We start from the raw sequence: 18806 nt of genomic DNA, 5'->3' as shown, positions 1-18806 counted from the left end.
TTATGTCCTCTGCCCCCTCCCTCTGTCCAATTCCCCACACCTTGTTTCTCCCCCCACCAGATCTAATCACCCCCCACTTCCTGTGAAGTGTTTCAGCCATGGCCATTTGGTCCATTGTTTCCATTGAGGGACAGGGTGTAAGTGTTGGCAGTCTCCCTCAGTTGTTGCTTCTTGTTGTTCTGTACTGACCAACTAGTTCCTCTCCTATATTAAACAACCTATTTGAAACAAAGACTTCACCTGCTATTTTACGTACCTGTACCCAAGCATTTCTCAACATTTTCTACAAACGCAGGAATAAAAGTTGACTCTTTAAAAAATTTCACAGTTAAAACAATGTGTTTTTTGTGGTTAGAGTGCTATGTATATCGTTTACAGTACATCATGTATTGCATTATGATGCACTTATTGGTTGTTCATTAGATGTCCATTGTCTGTGGTCTCAGCAGCTGAAATATGTGACACTGCCAGTCTTCACTCGGAGGCTAAGAACACTCAATCGGCCGTCTGTGAGTATGTCACACTGAGAGATCCAAGACGGCTGATTTTGGCTCATGATGCAAGAATTCTTCTACGATTTGCACATTGCTTCTGCGACTGCAGAATCATGCCAAAAACTGCAGTGTATCCCCAGCTTAAATTCTAATTTCATCCCCATTTGGAGGTTCGGTCTGAACAACAACCAAACCTTCACCATGTTTGCATGCTTTTATGCCACATGATTGGGCGATTAGATATTTTCACTAACGAGCAAGTGTACAGGAGTACCTAACAAACTGGTATATAGCTGTTAAAAGTAAAGCCCATTTTAAGAATACAGATGGCACATTAGTATTCAGTTGAGAGATGCAGGACTCACCTAATTGCGCTTGTGTGGCATCAGCCATTTGTATTAAGGCATTTTCTTTCTTGTTAAACATAATCTTAACTCTATGCACATCCCCATAGACTCCTAGAGAAAAAACAGAAAAGAAGAAAGAAAAAAGTCAACTTTTAAGTAATTAATTTACACTAATGTAAATAAAAGTACAAGATTATACAGCACTGTAAGTAGTGCTTCTTCAAAACTGCATTTATGCCTTACCAAACAGGATGAAGAGTCCATGTGGTGATATACTCTGTATGAAAGAAACACATTGAAGAAGATGGAGAGAGACATGAAGTGTATGGCATTTATTGTATGGTGCAGAAATAAGAACACCAGTAAAGTTTATAAAAATAAATTGGGAAAGTAAAATAAATATTTGAATGTTTTTTCATAGACTGATTTGACAGTGCTTGAATTTAGCCTCTGCTCGATATTCTTCTTCATCATGCACATCTCGTTAGCATATTTGATGTTCCCCTTCCTGGATGGATATTTCCCATTTTGACATTCAACCACGTTCACCATTCATTGCCATTTTATGGAAACAATCCAGTTTCAAAGCTATCCATTTTAGGGTCCAAGATGGTTCCTCTAACAATACCGTTATTAGCTTGAAATGTTCTGGGAGTGTTTTTAACAGCAAGTCTTTAATTTGTTCCCAGAGCGCTTCTTGAAAACATTCTCTGAACGTTTGGAAACTGCATTCTTAGAAGATTTGGTGTGGCAAGTTTTTTTGAAGCGTTGGTAGAAGGTTTTTTCAAAAGTTATTTTTCAAAAGAACATTGTTGGAACAGTCGGACAACATTCTTACGGTTTTACATTCTTTTGGTGTGGCATTTGTTTTATGTTCCTGGAATGCTTTTTCCAACATGATAAGAATGTTCTTTTTACATTTTACATTTACATTTACATTTAAGTCATTTGGCAGATGCTTTTAATCCAAAGCGACTTACAAGTGCATAGGTTCTTCCACAAGTCAAAGCATCACATCCATAACTCGGAAAATACACATGAAATGCTGTTCTAAACATATAGTGCAATTTTTTTTGGGGGGGGGTTAGACAAGGAGGATAGGGATATCAGAAAGGGGGGGGGGGAAATCAGGAGGGAGGACTAATGTAGAGTTTGAAAAGGTGTGTTTTTAGTCTGCGTAGAAATAGGGGGAGGGATTCTGCTGTTGGGCTTTTGGACACAACATTCTTAAGAGTGGCAAGTTTTTCAAAAGTTCCTAGAAGGGTATTTCCGAAGCTATAAAATAATGTTCTTTGAAAACATTCTTTAAAGTTTTTTTACAAAACATTACTAGTTTTCTCCCTATGCTGCTCACCCTTGACTGTGCCCATGCTCCTCTCCCCTGTGCCCATGCTCCTCTCCCCTGACTGTGCCCATGCACCTCAACCCTGACTGTGCCCATGCTCCCTGACTGTGCCCATGCTCCTCACCCCTGACTGTGCCCATGCTCCTCACCCCTGACTGTGCCCATGCTCCTCTCCCCTGACTGTGCCCATGCACCTCTCCCCTGACTGTGCCCATGCACCCTGACTGTGCCCATGCTCCTCTCCCCTGACTGTGCCCATGCACCTCAACCCTGACTGTGCCCATGCTCCCTGACTGTGCCCATGCTCCTCTCCCCTGACTGTGCCCATGTTCCTCACCCCTGACTGTGCCCATGCTCCCTGACTGTGCCCATGCTCCTCTCCCCTGACTGTGCCCATGTTCCTCACCCCTGACTGTGCCCATGCCCCTCTCCCCTGACTGTGCCCATGCTCCTCTCCCCTGTGCCCATGCTCTTCACCCCTGACTGTGCCCATGCTCCTCACCCCTGACTGTGCCCATGCTCCTCACCCCTGACTGTGCCCATGCTCCTCACCCCTGACTGTGCCCATGCTCCTCACCCCTGACTGTGCCCATGCCCCTCTCCCCTGACTGCGCCCATGCTCCCTGACTGTGCCCATGCTCCTCTCCCCTGACTGTGCCCATGCTCCTCACCCCTGACTGTGCCCATGCTCCTCACCCCTGACTGCGCCCATGCTCCTCACCCCTGACTGCGCCCATGCTCCTCACCCCTGACTGTGCCCATGCTCCTCACCCCTGACTGTGCCCATGCTCCTCACCCCTGTGCCCATGCTCCTCACCCCTGACTGTGCCCATGCTCCTCACCCCTGACTGTGCCCATGCTCCTCTCCCCTGACTGCGCCCATGCTCCCTGACTGTGCCCATGCTCCTCTCCCCTGACTGTGCCCATGCTCCTCACCCCTGACTGTGCCCATGCTCCTCACCCCTGACTGCGCCCATGCTCCTCACCCCTGACTGCGCCCATGCTCCTCACCCCTGACTGTGCCCATGCTCCTCACCCCTGACTGTGCCCATGCTCCTCTCCCCTGACTGCGCCCATGCTCCTCACCCCTGACTGTGCCCATGCTCCCTGACTGTGCCCATGCTCCTCTCCCCTGACTGTGCCCATGCTCCTCACCCCTGACTGTGCCCATGCTCCTCACCCCTGACTGTGCCCATGCTCCCTGACTGTGCCCATGCTCCTCACCCCTGACTGTGCCCATGCTCCTCACCCCTGATTGTGCCCATGCTCCTCTCCCCTGATTGTGCCCATGCTCCTCTCCTAATAAGAATGGTATTTGGAATAACCAAATTGATTATATTTATGCATAATGTATTGATTACATTCATTGATGAAGGAGTTCCTAGCGACATGGCTCAGGCAGTAAGAGCAGTCGTCTGGCAGTCGGAGGGTTGCCGGTTCGATCCCCCGCCCGGGCTGTGTCGAAGTGTACCTGAGCAAGACACCTAACCCCCAAATGCTCCTGACGAGCTGGTCGGGGCCTTGCATGGCAGCCAATCGCCGTCAGTGTGTGAGTGTGTGTATGAATGGGTGAATGGAGAAGCATCAATTGTACAGCGCTTTGGATAAAGGCGCTATATAAATGCCTGCCATTTACCATTTACCATTTATATACAGTCACTGAGCACTTCATTAGGTAGACCTGTCCACCAGCTTGTTTATGCAAATATTTAATCAGCCAATCATGTGGCAGCAACCACAGTAAATGCTTAAAAGCATGCATTACATTATTGGCATTTGGCAGACGCTCTTATCCAGAGCAATATACAGTTGATTAGACTAAGCAGGAGACAATCCTCTCCTGGAGCAATGCAGGGTTGAGGGCTGTGCTCAAGGGCCCAGTGGCTGTGGCTACACAGAGGATTGAATCACCGACCTTGCAGGTCCCAGTCATGTACCCTATGGTCAAGAGGCTGTTTTTCAGGCCAAATATCAGAATGGGGAAGAAATTAGATCTAAGTGACCGCAGAATGATTGTTGGTGCCAGACAGGGTGGTTTTAATATCTCACTAAATACCTAATAAAGTGCTTACTGAGTGTATATCCTTATTATATTATTATAATAACTGCATTTTGAACATGCAGTTATTATAATAAAATGGTACAGTTAAATGGTAATGGAACTGTGCTTGTAACCTAGAGCAGTGTTTGTGAACTTTCTGAACCTAATGTAATTATTTAATGTCCAAGTTTTTATTGAATTTGAACCAATCAGACCAACTTTGATTTATTAAATCAGTGCAAGTTCCTGGTTACAACAAAAACCTTCTGGCAAGTTGGTCCCAAGGACTGGATTTGAGAAACACTGACCTAGAGGTTGCAGGTTCAATTCCCTGGTAGGACACTTCTGTGTAACCCTTGAGCAGGGCACTAAAGCTGAACTGTGGGCAGCATGCAGCCTTGTGGCTCAGGTGAATGACTGGGACCCAGAAAGTTGGGGGTTCAAGCCCAGGTGTAGCCGCAATAGGATCAGTGCAGCTGTTGAGCCCCTAAGGCCCCTAGTCCCACACTGATCCAGGGGAGATAGTCCCCTGCTTAGTCTAATCAACTGTAACTCACTTTGGATAAAGGCACCAACTAAATAACAGTAATGTAATGAATTGCTTCATTATATATCCAGCTGAAGTAACTTGATTTGAAGTAGAAAGGCTACTTTGCGTAAGATGATCTGCTAAATGGCTAAAATGCAAACATAATGAACCCCTCAGGTGTCTGCAGTGAGGGACAGGAGGGGAGAGGAGAGGAGGGGAGAGGAGAGGAGGGGAACTGGGCTCACGCTGGGGTTGAGGTTGGAGACGAGGAGCACAGAGTTCATGGCGATGGGTGGCATGGCATGCATGGCCATCCGTCCGGCCATGGCAGAGGCAGGGATGCTGAGGGCTTCCAGGGTGCCTGGCATCATCTGCAGAGACAGTCCTGATGGAGGGGAGGGGGGATGAAGGAGAGGGTGAGGGCAGGGAGGCAGGAAGCAACATGTCCCGTAAACTAACCATCTGATTTAGAAGATCAAGAGGTTCCTCAAAAGGTGTTGAAAGGATTCTGGCTCAGTCTCAAAGAGGCAGATTAAGTTGGTTCAGAGGTTTATATATAACAACATTATATGATAATTATGCAAAAACATATGTTGTGTCATGTGGAACACACACTTACAAACAGCTTGGGAAAATAGCACTTTCACTAAAATATGCAAACTTAGACCAAAAGTATGTTTTTTACTTCAATCATTATGGAGCACAAATTGAAAGCGTCAAGATGAACTAAAAAGCACAAGAACTATGCATGTGTGCCTTTAATAAGATGCAAGATTAAAAAGCTTGTGGCTCAGTATCACAAATCAGCAGATGTTCAATATTGACTAGAATCCATTTAGGTTTAATGTCAAACCACATTAGTTACTTCTTGAATTTGAATACCAACTTCATAAAATATTTATTTGGGAATATATAGTTCATGTATTTGAGAAAGGCACACTATGAGGCACAAGTAATTGTAGACAGAAGACAAACAGGAGGTGCACAATGAGCAAGTCACAAAACTTTTTGTTTGTTCCTGCATTGAGTTGAATGAATGGATCACAATCCATATCCAGTGGCGGACCCATGTTTTCACAATGTATTTCACTAATTTCACTGTCATGTATCTGGTAATAAACAGAGTTAAACTGGTTTATAATCTACTGTATATCAGTTAACCTAGTTGGCATCTTTTTCCTGCCAAGTCTCATTCTGCTAACATATAGGTTTTGTTTATTGGCAGGACAGTGTATCTAGTTTGAATTGATGCACAATGCACTTTGTGCACCGCAAAGATGTTTCTCAGTTCTCAGTCTCCTCGTTTGGAGAGGTGGGGGTTCAGATGCATTACGTTGACGCTCTGTTGATACACATTTTGTATATGTATGTACGAGTATGCCAGTGTGCGTGTGTGCGTGTGTGTGTGTATGAGTGTTCTTCTGCCTTAAGTCTTTAATTAAATTTGTCCCTCACTTGATTTTCTTTTCAGGCAGTAATTTTTTTTCAGTAAGGACTGTCTTCATGCAACCCTTTGAAAGTTTGTTGATACGGAGGTGGTGTTTTATGGTTCTTTTTGCGCCCAATTCTTAAGAATATCTTCAGTTATTAAACTGCGATTGTTGGGTTGTTTATGGCCTCCCCTCACCATCTTTCGCACCATCGGCAGGGAGAACGTGCACTTGCGTCCTCTTCCTGGCAAGCTTGCATTTTTTTAATATTCACACTACAGAGCTAAGTGGTATGTCTAACTTTTTAACCCATTACCAGGTCAATTACCATCTGTCTCTTCTGAATTGACAGTTCTTTGGCTTTTTAATATATCTTTTTTTTATTTTTTATTTTTTTTTAGGCCTTTTTCAGCTTTATTGGACAGTATATAGTATAGAGAGACAGGAAGAATGGGAGTGAGAGAGAGGGGAAGACATGCGACAAATGTCGGACGGTCGGATTTGAACCGCTGACGTCGCGGCTCGCAATGAGCATGCGGTCAGTGCTCTACAGGCTGCACCACCGAGACACCCGGCTTTTTAATATATCTTTATAATCGCTATAACCACAATAATTTTGACACCTATGTTTTTCTTCATAAAAAACATTGGACCATTTGAGTGAATATATATAGTTTCCCATATGTTTGAACAAAAGCTAGTAGATCATTACCCATGTGGTTGACAATATACATCCTTTTTTCCTCATTATCATTCGGCAATATTTCTGGATATTTATGTAGTTTCACCTTCTTCTTTTGGTAGTTTCCAAATGTACAATTCCTATAAGTGTACATTTTACATTTTCTCTGGTGAACCTTTTTTTAATACCGCAAGACATTTTACACAGTATCAGCTGAAGATTCAAACCAGTGCTTGAATGATTGAATTCCGGCTTGCGTCTGTCACAATCTCTCTGGGAAAGAGGAGGGCAGGTAAATCCCCACCTGAGCTTTCCCTACCTGCAGCGTGGGGGAAGCCCATGGTGGGAGCGAACCCAGCAGATCCAATGCAGGGAGACGGCATAATCCCATGGGCACCTGTGGGGGAATACACAGGGTCACCATTGCTGAATGGGGACTTTCAAAGAGGAAAAATACCAAGGGCCAATTCCACAGTGACCGCTGGATATTTGGGTGGTAAAGCCCAATACAGCTACATAAGAGACTGACATATGCTTTTATAACCCTCAGGTACAGCTACATAATAGAGAATGATAAGTTATTGACACCAGAGGGTTATAAAAGCAGTCTCATGTATCTGTATTGGGCTTTACCACCCAAATATCCAGCAGTTACCGTCACCATGGAATTACCCCAAGCAATTTACTTTGCATTTCATTTCATTTATCAGAGTCTGCTATCCAGAGTGAGTTCAGAAACACATTTAATTACTGTATGTAAATAAATATAACAGCGCTACAGAAAAGTACACACTGCACTAGTCAGCAACAGTGCTAATGTTAGACTCATCTAGCACCGAACATGAGAATTTCCATTACATTACATTATTAGCATTTGGCAGACGCTCTTATCCAGAGCGACGTACAGTTGATTAGACTAAGCAGGAGACAATGCAGGGTTAAGGGCCTTGCTCAAGGGCCCAACGGCTGTGCGGATCTTATTGTGGCTACACCGGGATTAGAAACACTGACCTTGTGTGTCCCAGTCATTTACCTTAACCACTACGCTACAGGCCGGCCCTATTTACTTAACAAATACATGTTTTGCAGGTTGAATTTAATGGATGAAATTAAATGTTTTTGGGCAAATGTTTTTGGGTACACAGTAACATGTTCAGAGTTAAATCAACTCTTATTCATATGGGAATTTACGGTTTATGTGTCTGAGCAGCATGCAGTTGGCATGTAATATCATGACATTTATCGACACCATAATATTATGTGTAACAGACAAAACATAAAAAGCTCAACCTGCTAGGCAGGGTTCCCTATGAGAAATTTCCCCTCAACCCTGATAAATATTAAACAGAATGTATGGTTTTACCAAAACATTGTCGTAACACTGAAAAGAAAAGGTCGCTCCAGTCGAATTAAACTGTTTAATGGCCCAGTTCAGTACTGTGCAATTTGGCCAATCTAGCTGTCGAGAGTGACAGAGTTAATGGGCTTGTGCCAGCCCGCAGGGTGTTTGTATCGAGGGGGAGGGGAGGATGAGGGGTGGGTGCTGTACCCAGGGGCAAGAGGTTGATTTACAGGCCCCCGGAGAAGACCCAGAAGCAGGGGATGGTGTGGCTGTATCTCCGAGTAAACCTGGCCTCTGCCGGCAGGCTTATCGGCACCTGCAATGACTCACCCCCACTGACGTCACGACTGATTTACAGCGTCCGAACCTACGAGACGCACACACCGTCCTTCTGCCCGCCAACGCCCGATAAATAAAAGCGTCTGTCCCAGGGCCGTTGTTGCAGAACCCTTTCAGAAACTTTGGGTTTGCAGCTGCGATAAAGGCCCCTGGCTTCCTTTTAATGGTGAACGTGCCGGGAGCTGATAACATTAACATCAGTAGCCACACATGACTCCTCCATCAAGAGAGAAAATAAACTGAGATGAAATAAAATGGTACAGAGGTCTTTAAATTTCCAGGGAAAGGGAAAGTGACTGTGAAGTGGCTGTAAACTTGTAACTTTGAAATAACCATAAATTATCACGGAGGGAGGTATCAACTATACATCTACTCAAAGTAATGTAAATAAATATAATACATTACAAGTCAGATATGAATTCAGTTTGTGAGGATTGTATGGGTGTGGTGTGCACTGCCTAACCACCCCACCTCCACACAGAAAGCCCCCTGGTCAGGACTCAAAGCCCCCTAGTCAGGACTCAAAGCCCCCTAGTCAGGACTCAAAGCCTGGATGTTGTTGGTGCAAGGCGGTCTTAACCACATAGCACATGCTACAAATCTATAACCAAACCATCCAGATGGGAACACCCAGCAGAATTATAACAGAACAGTTCATCCAAACCTTCCCTTCTAGTAATGGAATATACTGCAAACTACTGTACACAAGACGCTCAGCAGTGTAATACACTGCAATAACATTAATCAGGGTCATTGCACCCGGGAATTAGCTTTACACTAAATCCTACCCTCCCTTTTCTGGTCACAAGTTTTTTTCCTGCTTAATAGTTAAGTTAAGTTAAAATTAAGGGAACACTTCAGGGAATCGCTCATCAGATCTTGATGAACGATTTATTTAAGTCGAAAATCTTTACTGATGTACATTGCATAATTTGATGTAACAACGGTCAAAGGAAACCAAAATCATCAACCAATTGAGGGCTGTATTCAAAATCACACCGAAAATCAAAGTACACACAGTAAATCACAGGCTGATACAACTTCTGTGAATTTTATCACGGCAAATCATGATGTGACTCAGTAGTGTGTATGGCCACCGCGTGCCTGTACGCACTCCTGACAATGTCTGGGCATGCTCCTGATGAGTCAGCGGATGGTGTCCTGGGGGATCTGGATCAGGGCATCAGTGAGCTCCTGGACAGTCTGTGGAGGTACTTGGTGGCATCAGATGCACCGATACATAACGTTCCATAGGTGCTCAGTTGGATTTAGGTCATGAGGGCCAGTCAATGGCATCAATGCCTTCCTCATCCAGGAACTGCCTACACACTCTGGCCACATGAGGCCGGGCATTGTCCTGCACCAGAGGAACCCAGGGCCCACTGCACCAGCGTAAGGTCTGACAATCGGTCTGAGGATTTCATCCCAGTATTCCCAAGCAGTCAGGGTACCGTTGGCTAGCGACCCTCCAATGATATGCCTCCCCAGACCATCACTGACCCATCGCCAAACCGGTCATGCTGGAGGATGTTACAGGCAGCATAACTTTCACGCCTGTCACATGTGCTCAGTGTGAACCTGCTCTCATCTGTGAAGAGAACAGGGCGCCAATAGCAGACCTGCCGATTCTGGTGGTCTCTCACGAATGCCAATCGAGCTGCATGGTGCTGGGCTGTGAGCACAGGTCCCACTAGAGGACGTCGGGCACTCATGCCACCCTCATGGAGTCAGTTTGGTCAGAAACATGCACACCAGTAGCCTGCTGGAGGTCATTTTGTAGGGCCCTGGCAGTGCTCCTCCTGTTCCTTCTCACAAAAAGGAGCAGATACCGGTCCTGCTGCTGGGTTGATACCCTTCTACGGCCCTGTCCTGCTCTCCTTGTGTAACGGCTGGTCTCCTGGTATCTCCTCCATGCTCTTGAGACTGTGCTGGGAGCAAACCTTCTTGTGACCGCACGTATGGATGTGCCATCCGGGAGGAGCTGGACTACCTGTGCAACCTGTGCAACCTGATTGGGCTGCAGGTACCGCCTCATGCTACCAGTAGTAACAAGGACACTAGCAGAAGAATCAATCAGGAAGGATAAGGAGAGAGCAATTGTCTGTGGCCACCTGCAAAACGATGACGTTTTTGGGGGTTGTCTTGCTTTTGCATCTCCATTGCACCTGTTGTCACTTTCATTTGCACCAAAGCAAGTGAAATTGATTCACAATCACTTGTGCTTCCTAAATGGACAGATATCCCTGACATTTAGCTGACTTGGTGTTACACTGGGATGATTCAGTGTTCCCTTAATTTTGTGGAGCAGTGTATATTTGGCTAATTATAACTGCAACCTCCAAACTAGTCAGATTAGATGAGTTGGAAGAACAGATGGATAGCCTGTCTAAAGAAAAAGTTAATTAATTGAATAAAATGCCAGTAGGTTTAGTGAAATTTAGGATACTGTGAAGCTTCCACATTATAATTATGGTAGTTTAAAGGCCATATATGTTTTATATCTGAAACAATTGAAAACCTACTAAATTCCAGTTTAATTCCATTCAAGTTTGCCATCTGCAAATGGAGACCTTTCCAAAGACTTGGAAAACCTGTACTTAACAGGCTGAATAATAATTGCTTGGTATTTCAAGCTAAATCTCATCTCTAAGGTTTTTCCATCTCCATAGAACCGGCTTTTATTGTTCTTCTCCTTTACTTTAAGGGGTGCTCTCCTCTAGTTTATAAGCCAAACACTATCTACGATAGTAACGCATAAATATAATTTCACACAGCAAAATCAATCCAATCTAACACATTGGTTTTCTCTAGCTGAAATCATACAATCATCGTACACAGCCATGTACGTTTTTAGTCCATCCAGTGGCACTGCCGTGAAGTCATTACCCCTGGAAATGTGTTCGAAGTCGTCTGGGCTGTCAGGTCTTACCATAGGCAGCCATAGCGTGGTCCAGGGTTGGCTGACTGTCGCCAGACGGGAGATCCAGGCGCGTGAAGTCCCGGCTCTTGTCGTTGTTGTATTTAACATTAAGGCTTGTCAGCTTGGAGTACTCCACACGGAGGGTGCAGCAAGCATTGTAGATATTCTGCCCATCTAAAGCCTAAGAAGAAGGATAAAAGCCATGAACAGTGCAGAAACTGGTAAGAAAAATCTCACCTGATGTCACCACCCGGCGCTACTTACATTTTTGCCGCGAGACCATCTCCTAAACAATCATCCAGATAATGAAAGAATGGACAAATGTAACAAATACTGATTTGTTCACCAAATAATAAAGCACAGATATGCCTTTCAGCTTCTCATTTATATAATTGGATCTACAGACAGTTCCTTCCTAACAGAGGTCAAGTTCACATTGCTTGGGGTGGATTAGAATCTGTCAATTGAGAGTCAATTTGTGTACTAAATTAGTAGTGTACTAAAAGTAGTGTACAACCAATGTTTGTCTCCAGTACTCATTTTATGTAAATAAATGACACAGTACTGCACTTTCTCTGCTTAATCCTCTTCCCCAACGTATGCCAGAAGTAGGGAATAACACTACAATAAATATCTTCTCCGTTTTTCTAATTTTCTACACAACAAATGCTAAATGCACATGGCAATGGTTTAACTAATTTTGCAGTAAAATTAAAAAAGAAAATCCAGTTAGAACACATATGATTTGTCCCTTGATACACAGTGTTGTGACATTCTTTAGAGAGGAATACCCATTAGGAAGGGAACAAGAGTGCCTGAGGTAGGGGTTTCGGAACAACACCCATAAAGTGGGCTGCCAATTAGCTAAGCCTCTAATGACCAACATTTATCAGTGGAATTCTTCCAACATAACCAGCAGAGCACATGTGGCACATCTGCATTTCCATTATGAAGCAATATGGGAGAGCTGTACATAACTACTGCTGCTGGTCCTGAATGAAGAGCACTGATTTACTCAGTTTCCTCATGAATGATATTCATTCAAAAACATGAATTCACTAAACAAGAGCTATTTGCTTCCAACCCCCCCCCTTCTTCTTGGGAAACCCTCCATATTTTATCTCTGACTGACTTGGCAGGATATCCTTTCTCCTTACACATTTCATTTAAAAAAAAAATTAGATATGCTCACTGTGCAGGACACTGACATATTGTAATGTAACATGAAAACAAAGGATCATATCCACGAAGCGAGGCAGTAATGACTAGCGCATTCGTTCCAGTAGTGCTAATTATACATCTGATGGGGTGACAAATTAATCACAGGGGACTGTACTTGGCACAGAGAGAAAAGGGCTGGTTTCAAGCTGGTAATCCACTGACTCGCATTCAGAGAATGAGATAAACTCTCCCACTTACAGTATTATCAGACAGGTCATAGCCGGCATATATATATATATATATATATATATATATATATATATATATATATATATATATATATATATATATATATATATATATATATATATATTGTAATGTGTGGTTATTCACGTTACTGTCACCTTCCTGTCAGCTTTGACCAGTTTGGCCATTCTCCTCTGACGTCTCTCATCTCTAGTGTGTGTGAAAATCCCAGGGGATCTGCAATTTCTGAGATACTCAAACCACCAACAATCATTCCTTGGCCAAAGTGACTTACATCACATCTTATTCAGAAAATACAATGGTGAGTTGTTTTTCCATTTCAACTTCATCTTGAAAGATGGCATTCTTCGCCAATTTACTGAAAGATGGGTTTATTTCATAAAATGAAAAATAATGTATATACTGAATAGGTTATCTGTGCATTGTGAGGCTATGATGAAGGAAGGTGTTGAAAAACTTTAAAGTCTGAATTGAAAACAATGAATCCAAACAAAGTGGTTACTCTGCGGAGTATTCCAGCACTGACCAGTTTTGCATGGTGTGCATTCACTGGATCACTGTACTGCAGTAAGGCCTGGAACTGATTATTCTTGGTGAAAGTGATGATCTTCAAGACTGTCCCAAACTTTGAGAAAATCTGTAGAGGAACACATGGAAATGTCTCAACAGAGCATAGTTCTCTAAAGCACTTCTCAACATTAGCTTTGCTTAGAAGCATCCATTTTAAAACAATAACACCCAGAGACAACCTGCTTGACTAAAAATATTACATTACAAGATTTAGGACGATATGGGACTGAAAGACTAAACTTTAACTTTCACAGTGGTTTAACTTCTAAAATGGAGTAGCCACAGAGAGCCATCAAAATAAATCTCTCCCGTTTCCAAGGACAGACTGTCCGGTGCTTAAAAAGATCTATGGTGTTTGATTACCCGGATAGGGAAGTCCATGGTCCATGGTCAATTCCAATGCCCTTGTTGCAACCTTGACTCTATTCTGGTATTATATAACTAGAATTAAGAAACTAGGAAATGAGTAGTGAGGAGAGACTAACCTGGTGTAGGACCTCAAGAGAGACAGGATAGAAAAGATTTTCTACAATGATACGCAGCACTGGGCTCTGTCCTCCCATCATGGTACCATTGGCGACCGATCTAGACAGGTTCATGCCCCCAGAATGAACCGCAGCTGCTGTCTGGAGTGCTGCATTTGCTCCCTGGAAGATACATTGTTACAGTAATTTCACACAGCTGCTGTATATGTAGTGCTGTATCTGATCTCTAGAAGAGACATTGTTACAGTAATTTCACACAGCTGCTGTATATGTAGTGCTGTATCTGATCTCTAGAAGAGACATTGTTCCAGTAATTTCACACAGCTGCTGTATATGTAGTGCTGTATCTGATCTCTAGAAGAGACATTGTTACAGTAATTTCACACAGCTGCTGTATATGTAGTGCTGTATCTGATCTCTAGAAGAGACATTGTTACAGTAATTTCACACAGCTGCTGTATATGTAGTGCTGTATCTGATCTCTAGAAGAGACATTGTTACAGTAATTTCACACAGCTGCTGTCTGTAGTTCTGTATCTGATCTCTAGAAGAGACATTGTTACAGTAATTTCACACAGCTGCTGTCTGTAGTTCTGTATCTGATCTCTAGAAGACACATTGTTACAGAAATTTCACACAGCTTCTGTCTGTAGTGCTGTGTCTGCTCTCGAAAAGAGACATTGTTACAGTAATTTCACACAGCTGCTGCCTGTAGTACTGTGTCTGCTCTCGAAAAGAGACATTGTTACAGTAATTTCACGTTCCAAGTTATGTTTCTGGGCCAGTTCATACCCAGTTCATACCCAGTTCATACCCAGACTATGGCTCGAGTTAAAAAGCACTTTCTCGTGTTATGTTTTCTGATAGATCTTATAAAGGCTTTGAAGTTTTAATGTTTCTGGCTTATGCATTTGATCCTTTTTAAACAATGTGCAATAACCTCTGGAACGGCAAAGTGACTAGCACATGGCAAACAGTCAAATTATGTTTGGTCCCCTAAAACAAAGGGAAAATGAATATGTAATTCCTACACAATATGCGCACCCCGTATTGATGTGAAAACCCTCACACTGAAGATGCACTTTAACCGCACAATTATTGTTTCATTCAACTTTTTGTTTGCTGGAGTTCAGAGCGAAAACAACAAAAGATGTGTCATTGTCCAAAATGTCGCAGAGTGCACTGTAGGCCAGCAATACAGTCGATAGTAGCAGTACCCGTTATTCTCTTGCTGGCGCTAAGAGCATTACTCATTATTCGTTTTTGTAAGCACTGCGCCTGTATGAACCAGTTTGAATGGACTTTGGTACATTGTTTTGCACACTGTTTGGAAAGTTGCTCTGGAGTGTCTGCTAAACGCAATGAGAGGTGATGCAATGTGAGGCGGAGCAGCTTAGCACACTCACTCCCTGATTGGGCAGGCTGTCGGCCTTCAGCTCGCGGGGGTTCGAGTACTGCACGTAAACAGGCTGGCTGCGGAGCTGGGGCGCTGCAGGGGGGTAGTAGTTCAGCATGGTGATGGCTGCTTCTTCGGAGGCCATGTCTATAAAAGCCTGTCGGGGGCGCAACAGCAAAATCGTGTTAAATTGGCATTAGCTATCAAATCACTAAGACGTACTGCACCAAAAACAACATTATGTCTGCTTCCTAGTGAGTATCAGTGGGTCTCCATTCACAATGATGTTACGAATTATTACAAATCATCTTTGAAAGATGTGACATTACTTGTACCATTTCAAAAAATATGCCTACACTGTAGTGCTTCAGTACTGTCCTGAGACTAGAATTTTCACCAGAGATACTGCTGAGGGAAATCAAAATGCTCTGCACATTTACTTCAGAGTGAATTCTGCCAGAACCAAGATAGGAGGCAGAGAGAACCAAAATACACAACATATTGCTGATATAAGCAGAGAGCCAGACTATAATAAAGACAAAACAATTGGATACACGCAATATAGAAGTTCTCCTTTATCTAACCGATATTTGGCAGGCCATGTTGACCGATAACGGTTTGCTTTAAATTATATGGTAAATCAAACTGCACATTCATGAAAGAAGTAGATGAGCACAAATGTCAGAAAATATATGAAGAGGAAATTATTAATAACTAATTTTATTTGTAAAACATGTTTCAGCTTATTGTATTGTAGGGCGGCCTGTAGCGTAGTGGTTACGGTAAATGACTGGGACAAACAAGGTCGGTGGTTCTAATCCCGGTGTAGCCACAATAAGATCCGCGCGGCCGTTGGGCCCTTGAGCAAGGCCCTTAACCCTGCATTGCTCCAGGAGAGGATTGTCTCCTGCTTAGTCTAATCAACTGTATGTCGCTCTGGATAAGAGCGTCTGCCAAATGCCAATAATGTAATGTAATGTATTATTAAGATGAGAGTATGATGCTTGGACTCTGTAGACACTGTAGATTAGTTTTAGCGATTAAAATGAAATAAAAGCACCTTGTGCTGTTTCTGTTCACTACCTTTTCTCAACATCTGAAACTGGCTGACAATATTACAAATTGCAAGTTTCTTTTCATTTTCACTTGCATTGAAAAAAATCCCACACAGCGGACATTTTCACTTAATTAACAGCATCAGAGGTGATGCTTCTGTGGCCCACTGAGTATGTTGCTACAAAATCATATCTATCATAATCCTAGCATTAGTCTAATACCAATGAGCTCATCTTAAGCTGTTATTGGGATACAGATATGACCCAAATATCATCATGTATTCTTCCTTGTTCTGCTTCCCTAATCTGGAATGGTAGGCATGATGCTAATTTTTAAATAATTTTCTTTCTCAACAACAGCATAAAAATGTCCAAGGTGCTAGCTATATGCATGCCATAGTTTTCCCACTGCACCAATAAGGAAGTAACAGCCAGTTGGGAATATTCACCCATAGTGTAATCACGTTTTGATCGGCAAAGTAACACACTGACAACCACTTTCCAATTGAAAAACTTGAATCACGATGTGCAAAGGGAGATACGCGAGGGATGCATTCAACAAAGCCTTCGGTCCAAATCTCAACATAATAATCAAAGTGAGGTTTGAAGTAGCCTGGTCAGAGGTGTAATAAATGTCATAAAGATTCCCAGAAAGGAATATACATTTCCCAGGGATACCCATTTGATGTGTCTGTGTGGATGTGCGTTTGAAATCAGAATAAAACCATGTAAATCTGAGGTATCTAACTTTATCTAAACAATGAAATCTAACTGTAACCTTACCTAACCTAACCTTAACTAATCTCACCTTAAAAGCTCTAACCTCTCATCAGGTATGATGAAATATACAACCCTTTAAACAAACACTTTAATTCGACATCTACTCTTGTTGGCAAAATCGCACAATGTAAGCACCAAATTAGAAGATAAAAATTTGTGTGATTGACACAGAGGGAAATGAAGCACTAAAAATAAGCCTATCGGGGACAGCCTGGGTACATCAGGGGGAGCTGGCAGAGACTGGCCTGCACTCTCAGTGCCCCTTCGTTTCCATAGCGATATGCACATGGCTTCTCTATCACATCTGTCATCTTTCGCCAGCTACAAATCTTCTATGTCAAATGGGATTAAGAAGGCCTTGCAAAAGGAGTTATCTCAGGCCTTGCAAAAGGAAAAAAAGAAGCTTTTTAGAAGTAAAAACAACCTACATTTATATAGTTATATAAATTAGAGATTTCAGTTTTTTTTTGTTTTTTTTGATGAATTTGCAAACATTTCTAAAAAAATGTTTTCACTGTCATTATGGCTTATTTAGTGTGGATTCATGGGCAAGAAGGAAACTGTATCCATTTAAAATTAAATCTGCAATACAAAAAAGTGTGAAGGGGTCTGAATAATTTCTGAAGCCAGTGTATATAAATTAACATTTAATTTGCCAAAGTGTTTTTGAGCATTTCATTTAAGATATCTCACCATTGCAAAAAGGGTTTCCCTTGCAAATTAGGCAACCTGGGTCATTCCCTTGCACACTGTGGTTCCGAAACTCTTGACTGCTTGTAAATTTGCACCTGGATAATGCACATTTCTAACTTCACTTCTGCCTGTAGAGCAGATTGCAGATTTGTATGAGATTTCTGCCTGTTTGCAGCTATCAGGGGGCAGGTGACACATTCTGGGAGACTCCCAGACATTCTGGGAGAGGTGGGATGCCTCTGAATAACATACAGTGGGTTGCAAAAATGTGGTCACCCCTGGTTGAAATTTCTGTTATAATTAATCTGTACATGATCGAAAGCAAACCTGAACTCTAAAAGGTAGAGAGAGTTAAACACACATTTCAGCAAATTTTAAAGCATGATTGCTTTTTGTTTTCATTTTTCATGTTTATAAATGATAAAAAAGGAAAGGCCCCTATGCAAAAGTGTGGGAACCTTTTGTATTATTCTTTGTTACTTTAAAAAAAATATTATTACTATGGCCCAGGCCCTGGTGATTTACTCATTAGGGCTTTAATGAGTCAGGTGAGTATAATTCCAGGACTGAACTTTTTATTCTGAAGTAACTCCATATCTAAAGTATCCAACTGCAGTGGCAGTTCTGTCTGGTGTTAACAAACATGGGTTCCTTTAAGCAGTTGTCCAATGATGTCAGGATAAAGTTGATTCATTTCTACCAACAAGAAGAAGGCTACAAAAAAAAAAAAAAAAAAAACTCTCAAAATTTCAAACTACCCATTTCCACTATCAGAAACATTAGAAAATGGAAGATAAGTGGAACAGTTGAGGTCAAGGCAAGGTCTGGAAGACCAAGAAAGATTTCAGATAGAATGGCCGGAGACCTAGTGAGAAATGTCAGAAGAACCCAAACATCACTGCAAACAAGAGTAGCAGACACAGGCCTAGC

At 42.6% G+C, this 18806-nt stretch overlaps 1 protein-coding gene across 2 annotated transcripts in view; it reads right to left on the bottom strand.

Moving 5' to 3' along the window:
* The window catches only part of LOC133140172 (polypyrimidine tract-binding protein 3-like), a 46526-nt gene that overhangs the window by 6700 nt on the left and 21020 nt on the right, over nucleotides 1–18806 (bottom strand). For both annotated transcript variants that reach the window (XM_061259799.1, XM_061259800.1), the window contains exons 3-10: nucleotides 15359–15505; nucleotides 13953–14114; nucleotides 13424–13534; nucleotides 11479–11650; nucleotides 7188–7265; nucleotides 5002–5141; nucleotides 1085–1118; nucleotides 860–952 (exon numbers count right to left, since the gene is read on the bottom strand). In XM_061259799.1, the coding sequence (XP_061115783.1) occupies nucleotides 860–952; nucleotides 1085–1118; nucleotides 5002–5141; nucleotides 7188–7265; nucleotides 11479–11650; nucleotides 13424–13534; nucleotides 13953–14114; nucleotides 15359–15493 (925 nt within the window). In that variant the 5' untranslated portion in view covers nucleotides 15494–15505. The remainder of the gene's footprint in view (nucleotides 1–859; nucleotides 953–1084; nucleotides 1119–5001; nucleotides 5142–7187; nucleotides 7266–11478; nucleotides 11651–13423; nucleotides 13535–13952; nucleotides 14115–15358; nucleotides 15506–18806) is intronic.

Source organism: Conger conger, chromosome 11 (assembly GCF_963514075.1).
Source record: "Conger conger chromosome 11, fConCon1.1, whole genome shotgun sequence".
NCBI classification, from domain to species: domain Eukaryota; kingdom Metazoa; phylum Chordata; class Actinopteri; order Anguilliformes; family Congridae; genus Conger; species Conger conger.
This window is presented reverse-complemented; position numbering and strand designations above follow the sequence as displayed.